Here is a 25516-nt window from a genome sequence, read left to right on the forward strand (position 1 = left end):
CTCTGTTGAACCAGGTCACTCTAGTGACCTCGGTCCAGTATAACCGAGCAGAATTACCAGAGTCCGTCGGACACAAATGAACAATTACCGGCCCAAACGGCCTTCCTACTTCTCAATACGCACCACACTAGGCCAATGAAAGAAAGCACAGAAAACAAGCTGATACATTTAACAGGGGTTTATTTATAAGAGAGAGGTGGGCACAGAGAGCAGAGTTAAACCAACTAAAAGCAATGCAGGTATGTACAAGGCACTTAAACAATTCTACTTAATGGACTGGTGACACACACACACACACACACACACACACACACACACACACACACACACACACACACACACACACACACACACACACACACACACACACATACACACACACACACAAGAACTGGGCCGCCGGCCTTTATTGAGGCCTCCAGCTCGTAAGGAAAGGCGAGCCGAAGGCCAGGGTCTGGCATGCACCTGTCCGCCTCGTGCGGTGTACGACAATCTGGTCACGTGGCGGGATCGAACCCACAGCTTTCACGCAGCGCCAAGCACCAGGGACCGTGCTCTCCAACCGCCCACGCACCAATGAACCAAGACCAAGGAGAAGATCAGAGACGACGATTACCCAGGACCAGACGAACCAGCCAGCACCAAGACCTGTGACCCCCAAGATGACCAACCTCCCCAGCCTGACGTTCCTTTATATCTTTCTTGTCCGGGGTGAGAAAATCGCCATCTGAGGTGATCTCCACCCTCATTGGCCGGGGTGTCATGGGAAAGTCGCTCTCTGTGGCCATCTCAACCCTCATTTTCCAGGGTGTCATGGGAAAGTCGCCCTCTGTGGCCATTTCAACCCTCATTGGCCGGGGTGTCATGGAAAAGTCACCCTCTGTGGCCATCTCAACCCTCATTGGCCGGGGTGTCGTGGGAAAGTCGCTCTCTGTGGCCATTTCAACCCTCATTTTCCAGGGTGTCATGGAAAAGTCTCCCTCTGTGCGTGATTGGACAAGGGGTGGAGTCGGAGCTGAGGCGATGAAAATCTCAAACAACGTACATGGTCAAACGCACGTGGGCAATGGCATCGGTGTGCGAAGTGAAGTGAAGGAGATTTGCTATAAAGAAACTTCACAGCGCACACATGTAATTCCCGTTAGACACAGGTAGGGGACCCTAACTATAAACACATACTTATCGAGATAACTAAACTTGGGGACTGCTGTCTGTCTGTGTGCACAAGGCTTCCAAATTCATAACATATTTACACGACATGTACATGGTCTGCCTCTCTCAACAATTTCCATCACTTGCTGCAGAAGTCCACTATATTCCATTGCTGATTCCATTTGAAACTGTAAAATATGTATGTATTATGAAATAAATGCTGTTTTGAGCAAATTTTGTCTTTTGTATGCATTCTTTATCTTGAAACCACATAATTATGAGATGCAAGGTGATTTCTTTCATTTGTATTTGCCACCTTATGTGACTTTTTTCCCCATCATGCCATTTGTAATTTCCTTTTCTTTGGCTTGGCAAGATGAAAGAACATGTAAAAAAAAGAAAGCTGAATTTATATCCCCCCAATCCTTATATATCATACCTGGTAAGTTGCAATTTCCCACATTTGTCTGCTTATAAATAGGTCAAAGGTTATCTGGGATAACAGTTTTGAAATCCAGCATCAATTCAATCCAAGATACCATGCGTTTAACTGTCTGTTCCTATGTGAAATCAACATTGTTCTATCATTAGGCATTATGAATGTAGGTCACACTAATGCCATGGTGTTAGGGATAGCATGGCTGAGTCTAGTTCATGTTTAGTTGATTGATTTATATTTTGGTTTATTGAATGAAAGCCAGGAGGAAAATGGGATGATTTGAACATTGCTTCCTGCTGTTCATGTTCAGTCCATTCTGAAAAAAACAGGCTAAATAAAATCTTATCGAAAAAATCCTTTTATTTATGCACCAATAAAAGTTTAGGCCTACTTCTCCAAACACATATTTTTGCTCGACAGTAAATGCATCTTTTTGTTTCAGGGGACATCACTCAGCCATGGCATTATAACTCGTGCATTTTCTACAATGGAAATCATGGTATTTACGGCCCATTTCTGCCACGAAGAGCTCACTCGATGACCAGTACAGCATCACTGAATTCTGGAGAATGGAGAGGCTGTCAAGGTTTCATTCCTTCAGTTGTGTGGAAAGGAATTATTAATTTGGCCCAGTACACCAGAGATCGAAGAACATCCAATTTCAAAAGTTCTGTGCAAGATGCATCCGCCAACGGTTATCAACAATCGATGCCAGCTGATCTTCCAAAAGAAAGATTATGAAGATGCCAAGGCGTACATCAAACGTTTAGCATAGAAAAAATGTGGACAGATTCCCATGGACCATCATAAATATACTGTCCATTTCTTATGAACCATCCTACCCAAGAGTTACATAAATTGAATCTAAATATTTCATGGATTTTCTTCAAACTTTTCAGGAAAATAAAATATTCACATCGAGAAAACATTTTTCTACCTATCTCGGCCACATTCAAAACAGCATGGGGTTATAGGAAACAAACAGATTTTTAGGATGGATGGCCCAAAATCAGATAAGACATTTAGTGAAAGTACTTTACTCTTGAATCAGCAATGGAATATAGTGGACTTCTGTAGCAAGTGACGGAAATTGGTGACAGAGGCGGACCATGTACATGTCGTGTACATATACCTGTAAATTATATGTACATCGATATGTACATTATCTGTCAAACAAGGCAACTTTGGACCTGTTTTATTCTTTGCTTTTAAAAGGTCCCATGGATTTTACTATTGGTTTTGTTAGTATAGATATGGAACTTTCATTTGATAATATTAGTTTCAAAATATCAGGATGGTTATGGGAGTGGGTGTGGCTCGAAAATGGGCTTCGTATAGCCCGAAGTGGTCTTGAGACCCCCTTTACTGCCATATCCACCAAGGTCCCATGAATGTTTTACTTTCCCAGGATAGTACAGTACTTGTACTATCTTATGCACTCATAAAATCCTTGGGACCTTGATGGTTATTAAAAATATGGCTAGAGAAAGCCTGAAGTGAATGTTTGCCGAAAGGGATTATAGGTGGCACCACTATCCATAATCATCCAGATCCCAAAGATTTTTGTTCAAAATATTTTAGTACCCAAACCATATAATAGGTTTGTAAAGGAATTTCCTTGGGCAACTGATGGTTATTCTAAATAATTCACTTTGAAAATGGAAAAAAAATTCAAGGGTGTCAAAATCTCCAAACTTTGGGTATGGCCCAAATGGCAGGGAATGGGTCAATCACATCAAAAATTTGGCTTTCTGAGTTTTAGACCACACACAACCTAGGATAAAAATTTGAAAAATATCTGAAGACATCAATGTTCAAATGTTACCATTTTGGGCCTATCATTAAAATTCACTCTTAAGTCGTTTGATTTGCAAACTGTTCAAGTTAAAGCTATTAAAAAGAGCTTATTTTGAAGTGTAATGAGTTTACTTGTCCTCCATTCATCAATTGTATATGTTATTCATCAGTTTACTTTACTGCAAGAGATCCTCATGGAAGTAGTTGCTTAAAGTATAAAAGTTACATTTTCGCTCCACCAGATGGTGACCATCTTGAATTTCTGGGTCAAAATGATGTCGTAACGTTAAACTAATGTCAGAATCGGAATCCTCGTGGTCGACTTACCCGAAAAAGTATCTTTGTACATGATTCTAGGTGCTCTGGTTCAAAACACAATTTTTAAAGATGGCGCCGCCAGCCATCTTGAATTTGGGCCTCTGGCAAAAAATGCCGGGATTTTTGGAAGGGACATGGGGGCTAAATTTTTTATAAAAGGTCAATAGAAGTCAAATCAATCGTCAAACCTTACTAGCAAGAGAATGGTCACGGAATTGAGGTTCTTGACCTAACTAACTCTAACGGCAGTACACCAAGGGTCGGGCTTGTAGGAACGCAAGCTAACCCTAACAGCTATTCTCGTTCATAGTTGCAGACCCATGCAGACCAAAACGTATCTCATAACCATCCCTATCAGTTCCAGTCGATGCGATGAAATCCCCCAAGACGAGAAGAGTATCTCGCCTGGGGCACTGATCAACCAGAGACTCGAGCATGACATAGAATGTGTCCTTCATGGTGAGATCATTCACCTCATTTGGAGCGTATACAGGGACCAGGGAAATGACACCGAAGGAGTTACAAATCCTTCATCTCACAATACACTTATTGACCGGTGTTACCTGAATTATCACTGGAGTCAGCTTATTTGACACAGCTACAGCAACTCCTTGGGCATGTTAACCATCAGAGCGACCAGACCAATAGTTGATATAACCAACCACCATGATCTTGCCACCATCCAGTCTCCGAACCTCAGAGAGTGCTGTCATACAGATGTTCAAACACTTGAGCTCAGGTGATAAAAGAGATAGGTGATCATCCTCTCTTATGGATAGGACATTCCAGGCACTCACCCAAAGGGATCGCCTCAGGTTCTCCCAAGGAGGCTGCTCTTTGGTGGACGACACCCCAGCACCACTCCGCCACACACTACCCCAATCTGACCTGGGAAGGTTACTCCATGGTTTTCCTCCTATCATCAAAGAGTGGGGGTCCTGAAGGCTTTTCCCCACTCTCGTCATCCATTGAGCTGCCCTGCGAAGGGAAGCTGCTCAGGAGATACTCCCACAGTGTGGGTTTTCAGATTTTCTTTGCGATTTTCTTGTGTTTTGTGGAGTGAAGGGTTTTACGGTGTCCGGAGTACATGCCTGATGTGGACTTAATGGTTCGGGTGGTGGGCTTGGGATCTTAGGATCCTGAGTTCAAATCCCGCTCAGCAGTTGAATTAATACCAGGTGGAGTTAACTCGACCTGTCATCCTTCGTAGGTCGGCAAAATGAGTGCCAGCTTGCTGGTATACTGTGTCGGAGTGGTGACCCGTCCAGGATTGTGTCCAATAGCCAAGGAGACTGCTCAGGCAGCACCAACGCTCTGCACAGAGTGTGGTCCCATTGGATGGATGTATGGAGTAGAAATCCTATCTACCACATCAAGAAAAAAATAGTAACCCAACTGCTGGAGGACATGCGCAGACACAGTTGGGCATTAGATTTGGATGGCCGTTGGCTCACAAGGATCTCCTCCCCCCTTTGAAGTACAATATGAATTGTAAAATTATTTTAAATCAGATCTTTATATAAATACATTATTTTAACTTAAATATATATATATATATATATATATATAAAATCCAATTTTAGTGGTTGCTAGGAGACAAGACAGCATGTGAAAAGCAGTTATAAGAAACCGTTTGAATATTTGAATGACGGTTTGATCCAGAGGTAAGTGGGGTGGTCATGCTGGTTGATGGACGAACTAAATTTACGGTAAGAAGTGCATGATTTAATGTGTTATCCTCCAAGGGAATGTGTGATGGGACTTGTAACAATGTGATCAATCATGATATCCTTGAGCGCGGTGTTTCTCAGCCGAATTTACTCAAGTTACCATGTTTTAACTTTTAAAGAGAAGACACTCCGCAGAGGGACACTCCGAAAAAAGAAGACATTCTTTACAAGTTTCCTTTTGAGTTTTGAGCACGTTTTTGAGTTTCCTTTACCTTTACGTTACGGACTCAGAAAAAAACACTGAATCGCAGACTGAGCATGCCACTGCTACTGGACTCTCATTGCGAGGTTGGACAGGAAAACGAGATTTTGGAACACGTCCATTACGCCATGACGGAGTAGTCCACACGTGTACCAAACTGTCCTTGTCCAAATAGTTCGCAACGGAATTTTATCACCGAAAGAAAATGTACAAAAATGATTTAACCGTTTAAATAATGTAAAAAAAAAGTATCCTAAATCTTAAAATTTATCCCTTTCAAAATGCAAAAGCAAAAAAATGGCAAAATACCGAACGTTTGTCGATATTTAAAAAACTCGGCCGGACGGAGGTTTAAGGAGCGAAAAGGAGAACACGTCCGGGAAAAACCGGACGTGTGGTAACCCAAGATAAACCAGATGACCATAATAACCTGGTGTTGGCTTCTTGGTTAGGGTGGCGGCTTGGGATCCCAGGGTCCTGAGTTCAAGCCCTGTTGGCCACTTAATTAATACACCAGGGGGTTGACTCAGCCTGTCATCCTTCCGAGGTCGGCGAAATAAGCACCAATGTGTACTGGTAGAGGGGCACTGCATCAGCGACACAGTCACGCTTCCAAGAAATGATAGCTACCCCGGCAGCTAAGCTGCCATAAGCAAGAAGAAGACCAGACGACCCACCCTGGTATTTGGTGGCCACAACCCCCTGTTATCCCCTACAAAGGTTACAAAAATATACAAATAAAAGACAAGAATGGGGATTTTGAAATTTACTGAGAAAATATCAAGGTTTATTCAAGTGGGGTTGTTTTTTTGTTTTTTTTTACCCAGGTTGGGGAAAGCGCGGCTGGGCCACTTCGTGCCAATCCTGACGAGAGGAGTAACAAAAAGTCTGGAAGCTGGCGGGATCTTTTTTTTATTTCCTTTTGCACAAAACATGTCAATTCGGGGACTGGTTTTACTCAGCAAACATCGTAGCTCGCTTTCGATGTCGATCGACCTTTACTTTTGATCACCACTAAGATTGAGAATGCAAGTTCACGGTAATTCGTTGGGAACATCACCAGGACTTGTGTAACTACTTTGCACGACCCCCTGGAAACCCACTCGCGACCCCCTTGGGGGTCATGACCCACTGTTTGAAAAACTGCTCCAGTGAGTAAAGTTTGATGAGTGATGTTGCATTGAAGGGCTGAACTCGGTGATTTACTGATGTCGATCTGTGACCTTGCTTGTGGATCTGCTGTTTGGAGAGGTTCTGGGCTGAAACGATCGAAATCTCGAGGAAGGACGGTGCCAATCTGATGATCCATGCGGTCGAGAAACCATTAATTTCCTTACAGAATACAGGTCAAGGTTCTTACTTTAGGTAAGGGAACTATGTTTTGAGGTTTACAATTTAAATAAAGTAGAATTTAAGATGTTTTGAAATTATCATTTTCAGCAATCCTTTAAATTATATTATATTTTTGGAATAGCCCCAACACTATACAATTGTGTGTGTGTGTGTGTGTGTGTGTGTGTGTGTGTGTGTGTGTGTGTGTGTGTGTGTGTGTGTGTGTGTGTGTGTGTGTGTGTGTGTGTGTGTGTGTGTGTGTGTGTGTGTGTGTGTTTTTTGTATGTCGGATCGATCGGGCTGGTTTAAAAGGATATTAAAGTATGGCGGTTGAACTGTTGTAAAACAGTCAGACCTGCACAGGATCTGCTCTGATATCCCTGTCGGGATCATCCCTTTGCCCTGATACCTACCACCTGTCCCTGTCGTTTACCGGTACTTTGAAAGTTTTCCAGGGCCACCACTCGACGGCAACCAACTTGAGCCCCGCAGGCCACAGCTGCTTCCCAATGGGGATTTGGAAAAAAGTCAACAGGGTACCAGGGTATCAGATAGTCAGTGACAGTCGCCCACTGTGAAAGACCACTAGGTCAAATTCCCTTCTTACGATGACATGGGATTGACCCAAACGACCCAACTAATGACGAGCCTATTTTGTTTGGAAGTAGGAATTTCAGAGAAAACATTTAAACAACTGAATCTCTGGATGAAAAAATATGATGTACATGGAATGTAATTTGCTGGAGATGTTGAATTTTCATTTGCAATTTTATTTTTTAACATTCCCTTATGGCTTACACCCTTGGAAGTTTGCTCGTATTCTCTTAACGTTTTCAGTGAGGTCAGTCTTTTGGGAATGCCACTGGTGACATGTAATCCAGTGCTACCTGTCGGATGGCCGTGTTGTCGGTGACTAAACCGACACCCTTCACTGGCTTTGCTCGTGGGGAAGGTGACTGACACCTTGCCAGGACAAAAAATAATACCTGAGCGGGGAGGGGGGGGGATGAGCTCCCTTTGGAGCCAACGGCGATCTAGTACGGACATGATGTCTCCGAAAAAAAAAAACCCAAACGGGGGAAGGAAAAGTTATTTTGTTAAATGAGGGGAAAAAAAAGAAAAACCTAATTTAAGGTCATGGCCCAATTATAGACATTTTAACATTTTTCACTAAAACTCGAATAAGGTTTGTCCGATTGGAATGAAATTGCCTGGAGCCCAGAGCAAGTTGCATTTACGCTTAGGTTAAAGGTCAGTTAAGGTCACATTTGCCCTTCTGAGTTAAAGGTCAAGGTCAATGCAGTGGTTAGGGCAGCGGCTTGGGATCCAAAAGGTCCTGAGTTCAAGCCCCGTTGGGCCACTGCATTAATACACCAGAGGGTTGACTCAGCGTGTCATCCTTCCGAGGTCGGCGAAGTGAGTACCAGTGTACTGGGCCGGTGTATATCCCGGTTAAAATAGGTGTACCATATCCCTGTGTCGTAAGAGGCGACTAGGGTTGCGTCAGGAAGGGCATCCGGCGTAAAAAAACATGTGCCAAATGACTATGCGGATCATACGGATGATCCGCAGTGGCGACCCCTAACGGGAGCAGCCGAAAGAAGAAGAAGAAGAAGTTAAAGGTCAAGGTCAAATGGCATTCTGAATAGAAAAACGCTTTTTTTGTCATCGCTCAATTTTGCCAATGTGGAATCTCAAAGACCGCTTGGCCTTCTAAGATATTCTTGCATTGTAATAGTCTACCTGCACTGATGTTGTGCACATGATATTTGTTTCGTGTCCTTGATCTACTTTTTTCGAATTTTGATCGAATTAACAAAAGACATCTTTTTGGAATAGTTTACATGATGTTGAGTTTAATTGATTGATTTTAGATGGCGACACATTTTTTTAATTTCCAGAAAGCAGACTTTTTGAACGCCTGCCACATTTTCCATCCAATCATCTTTGTTAAAATTTCTCCATGGGTAGGTGCTCCAATGTTGAAAATTTTGTTTCAACCACTCAAGCAGTTGCAGAGAAAATTAATTTGAAAGGGGATAAAGATGGAAAAGTGAGGGTGGAAGAAAAAAGTGAGGGCCTCGGCCGATGTTCCACAACATAATGTGGTCAAGAATGGGTGTAGATGCTTATTACCAATTTATTATTTGTCCATAAAAAAATGGAAAATTACACTGTCAAACAAAGCTCACAATCTTTGGCTAAAATATTGAACAATTAATTTACAAATGCCATTAAAATAATAAATGATGACAAAAGAATGATTGCAATAATACAACAAAACCCACCATCAAAATTGCACAGAGAGAACAATTCAACAGAACTTCAGTATCAATAAAAAATAATAAAATAAAATATATAAAAACAGGCATTTCAACTTAAAATTTCAAAGTTGGTCGATTTCACAATAACATTGAGACTGTGTGCTTGGTGTTGGCTTCATGGTTAGGGTGGTGGGCTTGGGATTCAAGGATCCCGAGTTCGAATCCCACTTGGCTGCTGAATTTACCAGGTGGGGTTGACTCTGCCTATCATTCTTCTGAGATCGGAAAAATGAGTGCCAGCTTACTGGTATCCAGTGTCGGAGTGGGGACGTGTCCAGGATTGTACCCAATAGCCAAGGAGACTCCTTAAGCTGTGCCAACGCACTGCAAGAGTATGGTCCCAATGGATGTATAGATTGAGACTGTCCAATTTAATCTTAATGAGCAAGATAATAACAGAAAGGAGATGCCAACACAGAATTTATCCAATGGTTGTTTGTGTTTTAATGTCCATATTTTATGCACCGAGTAAAGCTAATCTGTCATTTTGATGACTTTGCCTTTTTTTGTATACACTGTCGAGGCTCGTACGAGAGCTAACACACAGAACGTGCAACAAGAGGAGCAGGAGACAAGAGGGGCAGAAGAGGGAAAGAAAAATGTATGGAAGAGACATGAGGAGATCAGTTGAAGGGAGACGGATGGGGCGGGGTACACTGGTTAAACAAGATGGACATCACAGGGACTTTCAGGTCTTTACACGACAGTGACTTTCAGGAAGGAAAGCATGGAATTTGAAGGGCAGGGGTTTGGGGTGGATTAGCAGGGGTAGACAAGATCGTGGTTTTGGATGGGGGAAGATAAGAGATGGAGGGGGACAGTTGTTTGGAAGATCTGGAGGGAAGAGTGGGATTGAAGAGAGTGTGAGAGTTAGTTCCAAAGGTTGGAAAAAAGAGGAATGAAAGAGTGAAGGTGAGCAGTGATTCTTGATTTTGGTAGTTTTACCAGAAGGGGGTTGCTGGCAGATATTGAGCACCCTGCAGAAGTATTGGGGGCAACATATCTCAGACAGAGCAGGGGGGGTTGGGGGGGGCGAGGCCGGAGAGGAGACGGTAGAAGACAGAAAAACCACTGACCTGCCTGCGGTGAGAGAGTGAGAGACCCAAAGTCCCAGCCTCATGGTGGGAGATACCATTGATCCAAAATGCCTTGGTTTCCACAGCGTGAAGCCGAGAAAGGTGGAGGCATAGCACAAGCCCAGAGAGGAGAGCAGTACTCCATCAGGCTGCAGACAAAAGCTTTGCATATTGTCAAGAGCTCAGGGGTGCCAAGGAAGGACTGCACGATGGAGGATGCCCAGTCGGCGACTGGCTTTGGAGGCCAACTTGGAAATGTGGCTTTCCTGCGAAAGATCATGGCAGATAGTGAGAACCAGAAGCTTGAATGAAAGGACTTCTTCAAGAGGATTGTTGAGAAAGTAGATGGAGGAGGGGGGGGTTCCAGACGGTCTTTTTGGAAAGACATAGTGAGAGTGTGAGATTTGTCAGGATTGAAAGACATGTTCCACGTTTTGGACCAGCTTGTGATTTTATCCATATCTGCAGAGAGCGAAGAGGCTGCTGCTTGCCGAACTGAGGGATGACAGATGGTACAGCAGAGGGTGGAGTCATCAGCAAAGAGAAAATGAGAATTTTCCAGAGAATCGGAGAGATCATTGATAAAAACCAGAAAAAGAACAGGGCCCAGAACAGGGAACTCCAGCCTGGACAGGAAGAGGGGATGAGAGAACTCCATTAAGGGCCACACGTTGGCTGCAACAGGAGAGGAAGTCTGCGAGCCAAGAGTGGAGATGTCATTGGATATCATAGGAAGAGTGAGGGCCTCGGCGATTGAACTGTATTAACTTATGAGATTGAAGTGTAGAGTTTATAATATGTGCATGCTTGTGTAACCATACAATCTGTGCTCATTTTTCCATAATTCGTATGCATGTGTTATAAGTTTGGATTAATTTTTATTGAATGTTACTATAGGCACCCGCTCCCTACGGGAGTGGCCAGGGGGGTTGTTGTTATCTTTATGATCATTAATCCCAAAGCAGAGTACCCATCCTACAGGCGATCTTGTTCAAAGCATGCAACACGTTCTTTTGACACGCGCCTTTATTTGGACAGTGTATAGGCAACAGACAGCTGCCTCAATTGCTCCCTAAATTATAAATAACCCAGGTCATGTATAGTGTGGCTTCCGTTTTTCTTCTGTTCATGTCGATGGTTTGGGGTTGAACTGACATGAAACAAATTAATGATCACAACTGCAAGGACTGTATCACTCGGCTAATCCTTGTGAATAAATCACAGCGAGATGGTCCTTTGGGCCATTGGGGCTTTTAGGTCATGTGGAGTTGGGTGGGTTCGTTCAGTTTCGTTGTGCAGATCACCAATCTAAACGAAATTCACCCTGTACATTCACGAGGACACACCATTGAAATTCCTACTTGTTTCCAGATGCACAAGTTGACACCGACAGTTATTACCATTTGAAATTACCGCCATGAAGTGGGCATGGTGTGCTTGTCATCGCGGAGGAAACGACCAGGAAACAACAAATCAAGATGGCGGCGCTCATGGTTGTCGTGTGATTTTGAGTGATTTTTGGTCTTTCAACAACCAAATATGCGTTGTTTCATACACTTGGGCGCGGAGGATGATGAGAAAGTGACGCAATTCACGGATAAGAGCTGGCGTAAGGTATGCGAGTGTGCGAAGGCTTGGTGCGACGCCACAGATAGTGAAACTATCAACAAATGCCGTTTGCTGGCTGATCAAATGATGAAACTGCTGCCAATGACTGATCCTTCTGCGGATGCCGGCTGTCACCGGTTCTGTTATGCGTCGTTTTGTAACAAGGATCATATAAAACAGGCTGAAGCCAGAAAAAGGAAATCAGAAGCCAGCACTACTGCAGTTTCTGCTGGAGCCAGCGAGGTGGTGGGCGGACGAGAAGAAGAGGGGCACTCATACCACAAAATATGTAGAAAATCCCTCAGAACCTCTGGAGAAAGGGTGGCTGGCAAATCAGCTGGTGAACTGCCAAGAATTTGTATCATATGCCAGAAAAAAGACAAATCCATCCGTGTCAAAGGAAAATCTCAACGTGATCAGTTGTCCCTGGCAGAAACAAAGGATGGAGGAAAGCCGAGGGAAACTGCTGAGCAGAGGAGAGATGAACGTGATGTGAGAATAATGACAACTATAAAGGATAAAGACTGTGTGGCGCTGGAAGTTTGTTATCACCGTAAATGTTATTATGAGTATGTGAATGACACATACCACAGACAGAGTCAAAGTAAACTCCAAACTCAGAAAGTGAACTACGACTCAACATTTGACATTTTCTGTGATAAAGTAATCCAGGTAAGACTCATTGATGGAAAGCAATCTCTACATATGAAGAAGTTGTGTGAGATGTTCAATGAACCGACTCAATGAACAATGAGGCCGACTCAGAGTATGCGAAGGTCAGGATAAGGCCAACTACCAGGCAACAAGACTGAAGAAAAGACTGCAGGAACGGTACCCAGACATGATTTTCTATCGTCCACCAAAAATGTCTGAGAGCTAAGTGGTGTACATGAAGGACATTGATATTGGTTCCATTGCTCAGGCTGTTGTTGTAGACAGTATCTCTACAACAGAAACAGAGTCAACGACAGAGGATGAAGCCAGCCAGGGTCCACAGCAGGGTGACTCAGGCCTCAATTTACATGTTCTATACTCGGGAGCACTCATGGTGAGGGATGACCTGAACAAACACCAAAGTGTGGACATTACATGGCCACCACTTGCTCCTGATTTCGACATTTCAAATGTTGAAAGAGCCATCCCTGTTGCATTGCCCAACCTTGTTGCATGGATAGCGGGCCTGTCAGACGAGCCAACCCTGGAGAAATTTGTGGAACTCCCACGGCATATTCATCTGAAAATGCTCTCTGTTCTTCAAGACGTTGTTTCTATAGCGTCAAGGGGTCAGACATTTACTCCGAAGTCCTATGCCTTGGGCCTGACTGTGAAACATTCGACTGGTTCTACTCGACTGTTAGGACTGCTCAACAAGCTTGGGCATTGTGTCTCGGTCAGTACAACACAGGCGTTGGAAACTGCTTTGGCACTGTTGCAGATTGATCAGGAGGGAAAACTGCCCTCAAACTGCCTCAGAAATGTACCGACAATATTTGTGTACGATAACATTGATTTCAGTGAGGAGACCCTCACCGGTCATGGGACCACTCACCACACCAATGGATTGATGATACAAGACACACCCTCTGAGCCGATTCAGCACGCTCGTCCAGTGACTCCAATTAGCCATCGTCAGCAGTCATTAGTTGGTAACACGCCACCCATTCTCAAGTATGGTGGCGGGAAAAGGCAAGGGACCACAGCCTTTTACAGTTGTGACATTGACATCAGTCCATCACAAGAGGACAGGCTATCGCTGGATGTGCACTAATACACAATGAAAACGGTCCAGAAAACGGATGGGCGGTTGCCGACATGGACTGGGTACAACACCCTCCTTCGTCCGGATGAAGAGTTGACCAAGTCAGCCATAATCTACCTTCCCGTGATGGAGGCATCACCCACGGAACTGGACACCGTTTACAAGGTCCTACGCCAAAGCATCGATATGGCTGATAAGCTGGAACCTGAAGAAGTAGTTATAGTCTTCGACCTTATGATCTACAGCAAGGGGCAGGAGATTCGTTGGTTGCACCCGGAGTTGACAGAAAGGTTGGTAATTCGTCTCGGCGAATTCCACCAACTCATGAGCTTCCGAGGCATGATCGGCAAAACATTCAGAGACGCAGGTCTGCCGGACCTCATAATAGAATCTGGTATTGTCGCTCAGCGTTCTGCAAATTCAGTAATAAACGGCCACCACTATAACAGGAGTCTGCACTGTCACAAGCTCGTCTACGAAGCGCTAGGAAGACTATGCTTCCAGGCCTTCATGGACTCCCTCACAGAGGAGACGCGTGTGCGATTCGAGAGGTGTTTCGAGCATCTCCAGGAAACGTTTCAGTCTCCGTTGTTCAAACAGTTACTGTCATCAGAAGAGTTCTCGGAAATGTTCACAAGCTCCAGCGACTTCAGACAGCAGCAATGTACAGTGAGCAAAACATTCACATTCTGGTGCTCCTACTTGGAAATGGTGGAGCTAGCACTAGAGCTTATACGGGCAACTCGTACTTCGAACTGGCCGAAACACCTTGCGATCACAAGAGCGTCAATGCCCTGGTACTTTGCGTACGATCGCCTAAACTATGCAAGGTACTTACCCGTTTCCTGGCTGGAAATGGCCGGGATAGGGCACTCCCACCCAGACACCTATCAAGCGTGCATGGACGGCAAATGGACTGCCCAACGGCATACTCGTTATGGATTTAGTAGTGTTGCGTGTGATCAGATCATAGAGCAGACTTTAAATAGGGACAGCAAGACCAGTGGAGGCATCATTGGTTACACTCAGAAAAGCACAGCTGTGAAGAAGTGGATCCTGTCCCAACCAGTACGTGCGGAAATTGCAAGGAAATGTGAGTCCATGGCGGGTATCCACGACGAGCCCCCAACGAGAAAGGATTTGGATGTGTCGAGCTCGAAGAAGAACGAAGCAGCGGTGGTAGAAGTGATGGACACAGTACTTCAAATGATTAACCCTTTCTCTGGCGCTCACCTTGAACTCGTCAATATTAGTTCAGGTGTCATCGCACCGCCAGCCACTTCCGCGGACTTGATGAACGCGTGTGTCAAGGGAGAGAATGCTGTTGTGCAATTCATGCGTGATCGGCTTCTCTCGGGTGAGGTCCCATTCTTCAGTCCGATTTCGAAGGCCAAATTGGGAACTTTCTCGAAGGCGCGAGGCAAGTCGGCGACTCCCCACCAGCAGACGCCGAAGGTTGAAATTGCGAATGAACACCGTCTTTTCACACGACTGCTGTTGATTGGAGAGAAAAGCAATGCAACACTCCACGATCTGCTCGCGTACCCACTGGCGAACATATCTTTCCCGCTGGCATCTGGTGATGGTTCGATTGCTAAGACGGACAAAGCCAAACTCCGCAACCATATACTGAAACTGTGGCCTGATTGCCGTGTGGACGCTCGGCCTATCCAAGGTGCAACGATTGTGGATGGAATGGCTGTTATTCTGGCGATAAAGGCTGGTTCACTGCCTCACACTTTTGGCAAAAATGGTGCTGAACATCGTAGTGGCCAAAGCATGGCATAACCAATCTTCGAGACTGGACGTGGTGTTTGATACTTACCCAAGTATCAGCATCAAGTGCCTGGAGCATGCCAGACAAGCGGGCAGGGTGGGCGATCTTCAGGTGCAAACCATCTATGGACGTGATCAAGCCCTTCCAAAACAGTGGGCCAATTATCTCCTGAGCGGAGCCAACAAGGAGGCGTTGATAGAGTTCATCGTCGAATCGTGGATGAGAAACATCTCTCCATCAAAACTGGGCGACATGCTGTTGTACGTCAGTCATGCCGGCAAATGTGAGAAAATCGAGGCGTCGAATGGTGTCATGACTGTCGTCAGTACCTGAACTTGAATGTGACCATGACGAAGCTGACACGAAGCTCCTGCTACATGCCACTCACGTGGGACAGAATGAAGAGTCGGTGTGCATAGAGAGTTTCGACACCAATGTGTTTGTGTTGGCGTTGGCTCACTCGAAGTCGATTCGAGCACGAAATTTCGATCTGGCCACAGGAAGTCCCAAGGACATTATCGTCGTTGACATTAGGAAGCCGAGTAATGCCTTGGAAAGTTCTGTCTGCGATGCGTTGATAGGTTTGCACAATTTCACGGAAAGTGATACCACCAGTGCATTCCACGGTAAGGGCAAAACAAGGCCATTTAACTTGATGATGGGGATACATACCTGTTGTCCCCAACTCATCACCTGTTTCGGGAGCATTGGTCGAGAATTCACGCTAGATCAGAATATCATTCACGACCTGGAACAATTCGTCTGCACCATGTACAATCAGCCGACCATGAAGAGTGTGGATGAGGCTCACTACAAGCTATTCTGCAGCCAGTCGCTGGGGGAACAGAAGTTGCCGCCTACAAGCGACGCTCTGATGCTGTATTGCAAAAGAGTGAACTATCAGTCGGCGATCCACCACTGCACGACTGAGAGGTTTATAGAAGCCCCTTCCCCTACATTTCACGGATGGGTGGAACACAACGTAGCACTGACTGTTCACTGGCTGAGCAAACCACCAGCGCCGAAGGAACTGTTAGAAGCGACAAAATGTAATTGCAAGAAGATGAAATGCGAGACCAACCAGTGTTCTTGCCGGTCAAAAGGACTGTCCTGCACAGAGTGCTGTGGGTGTCAAAACTGCGCCAACGATGAACAGACCCGTGCAGAAATGGAACTTATGGATGATGAAAGCGGAACTGACGATGATTCCGACGACGAACTGTGAATGCGGGTGTCACACTGCTTTTGCTGTGGTGATCTACTACACCGTAGTATTCAGGTTGGTTAGCATGTAATAGTGGACTTGAGTTTTGTAATAGCAGCAGTCAAGAGCCTAGTTCAGCAACCGCTTCAGAGCAAGAAATACTGGAGTTCTAAGACAGTAATCCTCTTGTGGCGGTTCTACTTTTCATCAGGCTGAGTCGCGCAGTCTCTTTGTCTTTGATTTAATCCGTAATAGCCAATGTAATTGTTTTTAATAGGCGCTGTAACTGTCTTTAATAGTCAATGTAACTACCTTTAATAGCCAGTGTGGCTGCCTTTTAAGCAAAAAGTTGCCTTGGTCAACTCGAAGGCCTGTCTGGTCGGTCCAGACGTTTTCGGCCGGTACAAATATGTAACTGCTTCGGTTTATGACCATTAATTATAAATATCTTTAATAACAGTGAATATGGTTTTCTTTGATAACATATAACTCTGTATAAACATATTGTATCATTTTAAGACCTCATGAGTTTTCTTTGACGTACATATCAGTCTAACCTTGATTCTTCATTTCTGTGTCAAAATCGTGCTTTAATGTTCGGTGTATCTTTAATTGGCAAAAATGACCAATTGTGTCACATCCTCGACGTGGAAACAAGTGGATTTGGACTCAGCGTCTAAAATTCTTTAAGTATGCCAAATTTCATCCAGATTGGTGATCTGCACAACGAAAATCATTTTCTGAAGGTAATAGCGAGTACCTCCACATGGTCTATTTGGTGCATGATTATTTTGGTAAGTCATTTGGACCTCGAAGACTGTGGTGAGAACTCAGCTTGTAACAGTACCCTCCAAATGGGGGGTGAGTTGGGGGGTCATCACATGACTGTAAGTTGTAGATGGTAACTGAATCGTAGTGGTGAATTGGTTGGTCCACGAGTAACTGGCTTCAAGCTGATTTGAATTTGTCATTTTCCACCTTGTAGGATTAATATCAGGTGATGTATATTGTGCATATCAGAAATTATTTTAAAACATGTTGACCATCTTGTATCATTTCAGACGAGATAGATTGTTGTATGGTCAGTCTTATAAAATGACAGTACTTTCATTGCTAACTTGGTGGAGCAGATGGAAGAGATGTGCTGTATGGATGGAGCAGTGGGTGAAACATGCAGCAAGATGTCCCAGCAGCAGGAAACGAACAATGAGTTTAAAAATGAGTTCAAAGAAATGGAGAAGAAGCAGCTTCAACAGGTATGTATCTTGATAGAAGAGAAACATGTTCGCACAAATGGCCCACGAAGACGTTTGAGTTTTGTATTAAGCGGTATTTAAATTTGCTGTATTTAATTTTATTGCCATTAAACTCGTGTCACATCTGCCAACATTAGTTGGTGGATATAAAAGATCCCACATTGTCCTTCGCGAAGAGTATGTGAGCTATTGCTGGCACCGTGGCCAAATTCGAATTTCTGCTCAAGCTACTGCTGGAGAGGGATGGCAAACCACCAAGCATGACGCTGGCCTCAAAACTGCTTCGGCAGAACCATTGTTCTGTAACACAGAGTATGATACATCGGATTAGAATGTAATTTCATTTTTTAATTTGAATTAAACAAAAAAAAATTACTTTTAGTGATTTTTCATTTCAACTGTATGAGTTTTTCAATTTGGTGTTGTGCTTATGTGATTTATTTTATTGCATCAACATTAACTTTGATGCTGCATTATGCAGGATAAAGAGCTGTGCAGCAAGAATGCACTAATTGAAGAGCTAAACAGGAAGCTTTCCAGGCTGCAGACAGCGAATGATTCCTTCTCTCAGAAGAACTCGATCTTGAAAGAGAGGCTGCTTCAGAAGGTGTTTAACTTCATGGTTATTGTACACTGTCCCTTTTACTAGGCTTCCATATTGCATCCCTGTGGAGATCTCTATTCCAATGGTAGCTCGTATCTAGGTTGGGAAGTGGGTTTTCAGTTGTTGAAGGAATTTGATGAAAAACATTTCGACATGGTGCTTAGCACGTAGGGAGATATATCATTGGTATTAGCACATTATATTAAGCCACCTATTCCCTGTGTATCTTTGCCATAACTTGTAAGTGTTGGCCTTTTGACTGTGACTGTGATCATACAGCAGCGATGCAAGTGATACTACAAGAGCAATCGGGAGAGCGCATACGTCCGCCAGGCTGAACAGTTTACGATTTGTATCACACTGATAGGCCGGATCTGTATGTGTATGCAGACCTTAACCAAAATCTAATCAGCTTGTTCATGTCACCTTCCCACCTCATCCACTAAGTTTTATCATAATCCCTCCACAACGTTTTGAAATATTCTGCTGTATAACGTTTTTGGCCATTCTCTCAATGGTGAAGAATCACTTCAGAAATTGCATTAGCCAAATGCACAACTTCACCAATATTGAATCATTTTGTCCTTGTCACATATCCAAGCTGTCCACCAATTTCCTCCAAATGCATCCATAACTTTTTTGCGATATCCTGCTCATAAACACACAAACAGGGGTGAATACATAACCTCCATCCACCTTCGGTGGCGTAAGTAAAAACTCCTTTCTAATGTGCATCCTCTTTGGTCCACAACCTCTTTGAGAGTACAGGAGCATCAGAGGCTGCTGCCTCAGAATATATTACAAGCACGACAGGATCTGGAGAAAGCACGTGACCTGCAAGAAGAAATGCTGGAGACGCGATGGAAAGTTATTGAGAGGAAAGAGCAAATAGAGCAGGAGAGATGGTGTGCACTGGAGAAGCACAAAGAAAAGCTGCTGCAGTTGCAGCAGAAGCTGGAAGAACAAGAGCAGACACTGAAAAAGGAAAAAGAACAGAAAAAGGTAAGTAACTCAAGAAGGTTGGTAAGAGGACAAGCATGATTCCAGTTTGCCTGCATGTATAAGAGGATCCATAAACAAGGAATGTACAACTTCCATTTCTTGGTTTATAAAAGGCATGTTTCGCAAACAACACATCACTCCCACGAAGTAATGAAGTTGTTACTTAGGCCTAGGTCACATTTGCCACGGCAGCCGTGGGGTCTCCAAAATCTGCGGCCACTAGCAATTATACAGCGGCCGCAGTATTTCAGCGGTCACACAATGTAGCAGTCACATATGTTTTTATTTTTCGGGTAGCTGCACGGCGTATTTAGAAATCGTGGAGACCGAAAACGTGGGGATGCCGTACGGTCTTTGATTTGATGTCGCACGGTGACCTTAGGGCGTCGCTGAGGCGGCCAGAGAATTTAAGGCAGACGCAAGGTGCCTGCAAGGCGACCGCAGGGGGGCCCGAAGGCGAACGTGCGGACAGACGGACGGTAACGAGTGGGTATATATATATATATATATATATATATATATATATATATATATATATATATATATATATATATATATATATATATATATATACACCAGTTCTTTTTTTTACTGAAATAAAAATATAACAGTATATATAACTGAATATACTATAACTGTAATATACCGTGGTGTCCCAAGAATCCGAATGCCCCATTTTTTGAACAAATTGGAATCCGAACAATTTTTGAGAAAATTTTGCCCTAAAAACCTAATACATTTTAAAAAACCGAACACAACGTAGCGTTCATGTTTGTTCACGTGTCTCCCCCACCTGTTCGAGCCACATCTTCGTGCTTTGTTCATTCAGTTCGTCGGTGGAAGTCCTTGTGAAAGCATCTCTCGTGTGTCGATCGATACTTTAGGCCTGTCACATTTGCTCTACGGCAAGGATACGGTGGCCGTACGCCCTCTGAATTGACAGAATAGTGCGGCGGCCGCAGAGAAACTGAGGTGGCCTCAGGGTGGCCCTATGCTGTAAGATCGCCATGGAATTATAACACCGAGTTATAACTTATTCATTTCTACGTTCGCCGTTGAAATTCGACAAGCCGAAACAAAATAACTGGTAAAAAATAAAAATTAAAAAATTAACTCATTCGTTACCGTCCATCTGGCCGCACGTTCGGCTTAGGGCCCCCATGTGGTCGCCTTGCGGGCACCTTGCGTCTGCCTTGAAAATTCGATGGCCACTGCAGGAACGCCCTAAGGTCACCGTGCGACATCAAATCAAAGACCGTACGGCACCCCCACGTTTTCGGTCTCCACAGTTTATAAATACCCCGTGCAGCTCCCCGAAAAATAAAAACATATGTGACTGCTACATTGTGTGACCGTGGAAATACTGTGGCCGCTTTATAATTGCTAGTGCCCATACATTTTGTAGACCCTCCGACCGCCGAGCCAAATGTGACTTAGGCCTTACCTCGTGTTTTCACCTTCATTTGTGATGTTTGTTTTTTTTAATCATCTTGTGTTTTAATTAATCACAAAAATAAGCAATCCGATTACGTGGTGTGACGGACTGTCGGGCAAGGATTTAATTTCACAGAAAAACCGGTTGCAATTTGGAATATCCATGATTACGTCAGCTCGATGCGTTTGATGAAAGTGATTGTGGTTCTGCGGGCATCATGTTTGATGAGCTGCCCTGGGGGCAGCACTCTCGCAGAGTGCACGAGCGATCGGAACCCAGGCCGGAGCTTGAGCCTGTGTGGGCCTTTGGATGTGGTGATTGTACCAGTTTACATACAATACACCGCCACCGAAGGTCATTTACTCATCTTATTTTACCTTAAACATGGGTAATTTCAGTTGAAAGTGTCTTGAAAGTGAGTTTTCTTTGGGTCCACGAACGGATTAATTCACTCCATTATTTCTTATTGGGAAAATATTTTTGGAATCCGAACTTTTTGCAATCCGAACAGGCTCCTGGAACGAATTAAATTGGGATTCTGGGGGCACCACTGTGTATTGGCAAACACCTATACTCTGATCTCTAGCGGTAGTGCACGGTGGACGCACGGTCGACGCAGACTGCCAAGGAGGCCTACGTAGGTGCACGGCGGGCGTAGGGGAACCGTGCGTCGACCCTGCGTTGCCCGCAGGTAGTCACACAGACCGCAAGGCCACCATACGGCGACCGTAGAAATAGTGCGGCCGCCGTAATTTTTTGGGGGTTGGGAAAATTCATTTTTCATTGAGAAGAGCTTACGGCAGCCGCACGAATAACGCAAGCCCACCGTACACCCTACGTACGGTCGACGTGGGACACATCTCCGTCATAGCTTGGCTTGTCGAATTGCTACGGCGAATGTAGAAATGAAAAAAAGTTATAACTCCGCGCTATAATTCCACGGTGCCCTTACGGCCTGCAAAATATAGCCATACGGCGTAGGGCCACCCTGAGGCCGCCGCACGTTTCTGTCAATTCAGAAGGCGTACGGCCGCCGTATCCTCGCCGTAGAGCAAATGTGACCTAGGCCTTAGTGATAAAGTCATCACCGGCTCTGCTTCAATGTCTGAAGGTGAATTTTCAATTGCAAGTGCATCCAATTCCTTGCTCCTCTCGGCTGATATTTCACCATTTTTGTCCATCACATCACATTTACTGTGTACATGTATGGAAAGATGACAAAGACCTATGATTCTCGCGAGTTCGTCAATTTACATAATCGTCTAATTCTCAACACAATGTCATTGCATCGAAACAACAAACCAACAGACATCTTGAGGCATCACAACCTGCCTCAAGGTCAGAGCACAGCAATCTCCAATTTCTTAAACAAGGGAGGCTTTTTTGATGAGCAGTGTACAATGATTCTCAAAGACCCTATTAATACCACCCGACCGTGCACACCGTCATGATAGTCCCCAGTGTCGTCTTCAGGATGTGAATGGCCTCAATTTGTTTAACTGCATTAAACAGACATGGACACAGACTAACATTTTTAACAGCTACCAGCATGACACGACTTGCCCACAAAACAACTCCACCTGTACAGTATATACCGTATATCGAACCACTTAACTTGATGAGGGACCAAGGCACAGGTCAAGTCCCATAACAGCAAATGCTGCATTACCTGTTAGCAACAAGTGTTGTCTCCCATGTGAACGCATTGTCTCTGCCCTGCTGATCGCCAGTTGTGAAGTGAGGTTGCATTCGGGAAGAATGCATTTTAAAAAGGAGCGACACTAACCCGAAATGCAACAATTAATCTCTTCCATCCAACTGCGCACCACCATCTCATGTCATCCTCCATCCCCACCGATTATATTTTTACCCCCACAAACCCAGCTTAACCCAACCATCGTACTCACAGATTACTTAATTTCTTCACTCTGTTCCCTCTCTCTAAAAATATTCGTACATTCTCTTGCTTATTGCATCTACCTGTTGCCCGACTGCCACACTATCTGTGCATTATTTTTATGTCCCATCACGTCGCTTTTCCAATGAGCCTACATTTTGTACACAAAATAATTCCTCTGCCACATTTTATCCACAGTCAAATGTCATTGCATTATGCATAACATGGTTATATTTTTCAGATCAATATTTATTTTTATGAAGAAAATTAATGTCATCTGCACTCGCATTATTTTTTGTATTCTTTATCAGAAAAACAAAAGATTTGGACGTCTCAAGAAATGGTTCAGGGCCATCTTTTGAAAACGTGGATTGCGCAAGTAGAGGTGGAAAAAAAGGTGAGAAAATCGAGGACGACGATGGTGGGCCACGTCTCGTTAACAGTCCTGCATTGTGGCTGTTACAACTGTGTACAGAAATGTCTTCAGATGTTGAAGGGATAGTCCATCAAAAACGTGCGTTTCTTCTTTGTCTTCCATCGTATGCAACACATGGCTGCGGGAAGCATCACTTGCTGGGGGGGGGGCTGTGCTGTTGATGCAGTGCCCCCTGTAGGTTAAAGCAGGAATTTGTAATTTGTTCATGGTGTCAGCGATAGCTTACCGACTCTTTGCGAAGGACACTGTGGTATCTTTAATGTCCATCAACTAATGCTTCCAGATGGGATGCCCAGTTTAACGTCTATCTGAGGGACAGCACACACATCAATGCCTCCTCCTGCATGCAAAACACCAGGAATGAGATTCGAACACAGGCTGATCAATTTGAGGCAAGTGTGCATACCTCCAAGCTATCCTGCCAGCCCAGATATGGACATACTTGGAGATAATAGGAGAGATATTTCCAAAGACAAGAGGCTGTCGCAACAAAAGACCTCCCCCCACCCCACCCATGGCTATCTATAGACCTGTGTTCAGTTAATCTGAGGGTATTGTTTGAACAAAGCCAGGAATGACTGGGTACGTGAACTTGGACTTCCTTCGACGTACTTTGGAGCTTGATCGCTTATTATTACATTGTAAGTCATCATCAGGAGTTTATGTTGTATTCTCCATTTGATAGCGAGCCAATTTAAATATGGCATAATGAGTTTGATGTGGCTCCTACCTGGGTATTATTCATATAACAATGAATAATATTTATTTGAAAAGACATTCAGCAGCATTCAAGTGAGAAAAGCTGAAAGATTGAATGGATCCGAGGAGATGGTTTTCAATGTGTAATTAGCAATGGACGTTGGGAGGTCAGAGTGGGTTGCTAAATGATTGTGCGCTCCTTGGTAGGGATGGAGAAGGAAGGACTGAGAGGCAGTCAACTTGATATTATTACATCAAATGTTATGGTGATTTGTGTGCTTTGATTTTCAAATGTCTTACATAATCATATGAACTGCAACATTTTAATTGCAATTGTGTTGGAGTTAATTATATTCTCTGCAGACAAAATGGATGAAGAAGCAGAAGGACAAGCGATGGATAAAGCCTGTCCTTCAAGGTTAATTAAAGTGTCAGGGATGGGAATATGGGGGAGGGAGAAGACGAAGGCGGCCATGACATCAAGACCAAGTGTGAAGTATTCCTGCATGCAGTGATGATATAACAGTGAAATTATTGCTAAAGTTTGATTTTATTTAGTTGTTCCAAAATCGGAATAATAACCAATTGATTTTATTTATTTATTATTTTTTTTCAAATCCTGAATCGGAGTCGGAAAACTTTCAGTCCAAGGCATACAGTGCTCACCTTTTATCCCACCAAAAGCCTGGCATTGTAAGAAGGTACAACAAAGTATTTAATCTTTAAAGTGCTGGCAATATCTACGTTTGACCTCCCTGGGTCATATTGTAAATACTCATTTATGTGTGCATACACATGCAGAAATATTTTAATTTCTTCTTTTTTTTGTGAGGGTCGCTCCACACACCCCACAACCCCAATTCAAATACGAACACCCGATAACATAAGAGCGCATCTTCGTGTGCTCATAGAATTGGACAGTTAACCCTATGTTTCAGGGTGACTGGAGCAACACATCTTCTCAATGCTTATCCTCGTTTACATTTCCCACAAAGGAAACAGCACAGACAAATCCATAAATGTAGTTTTGCAAACAACCCCACCAGAACTACTCAAAAACCCTTTTCATTATTCATTGCACTACTGTGAGTACTTTGTCAAGGACTGTTGTAATAAAAGGTCTCAAACTTGTGTTCTTATTTTTATAATTAGTCAGTTGTGAGGAAAGTCCATTGTGTTAAAGGTCAGGTCAGGTATGGGAGCATGTGCCAGAACAGCGCGTCGCTGCGTCAACTTTCCACCGGTACTCCAGGGGCCTCCGTCTGGCCATCCCCCAGGCAGATGCCAGGCCCATCCCCATCTCCCTGAGATGCTGGTCAACCTGCTGCAACCACGAGGCACATTGTCGGCCCATTGGCCTCCTCCACTCACGAGACTCCCTCGCTGAGAGAATCTGGTGAGCAGGATCAGCGTCAGAAAAACGAGCCACGTGTCCATACAGCCGCAACTGACGCTCACGAACAATGCAG

The 25516-nt window shown here is 44.1% G+C and overlaps 1 protein-coding gene across 3 annotated transcripts; it reads left to right on the forward strand.

Moving 5' to 3' along the window:
* The first annotated feature begins 5298 nt into the window (after positions 1-5298).
* LOC147017266 (uncharacterized) lies at positions 5299-25178 on the forward strand. Of its 3 annotated transcripts, XM_085846737.1 has the most exons (7): positions 5390-5415; positions 6890-7003; positions 17849-17974; positions 18456-18581; positions 19347-19580; positions 23224-23309; positions 24411-25178. In XM_085846737.1, the coding sequence occupies exons 3-6, from the start codon at positions 17849-17851 to the stop codon at positions 23272-23274; spliced, it is 537 nt and encodes a 178-aa protein (XP_085702863.1). In that variant the 5' UTR covers positions 5390-5415; positions 6890-7003; the 3' UTR covers positions 23275-23309; positions 24411-25178. The 3 variants fall into 3 exon arrangements, with proteins under 3 accessions (XP_085702862.1, XP_085702860.1, XP_085702863.1); XM_085846736.1 differs by lacking the exons at positions 5390-5415; positions 6890-7003 and adding an exon at positions 5299-5370; XM_085846734.1 differs by lacking the exon at positions 6890-7003 and having other exon boundaries at positions 5370-5415.
* Positions 25179-25516: the final 338 nt, after the last annotated feature.

This window comes from Eptatretus burgeri, chromosome 11, assembly GCF_056783735.1.
Source record: "Eptatretus burgeri isolate ZD-2024b chromosome 11, Ebu_testis_v1, whole genome shotgun sequence".
NCBI classification, from domain to species: domain Eukaryota; kingdom Metazoa; phylum Chordata; class Myxini; order Myxiniformes; family Myxinidae; genus Eptatretus; species Eptatretus burgeri.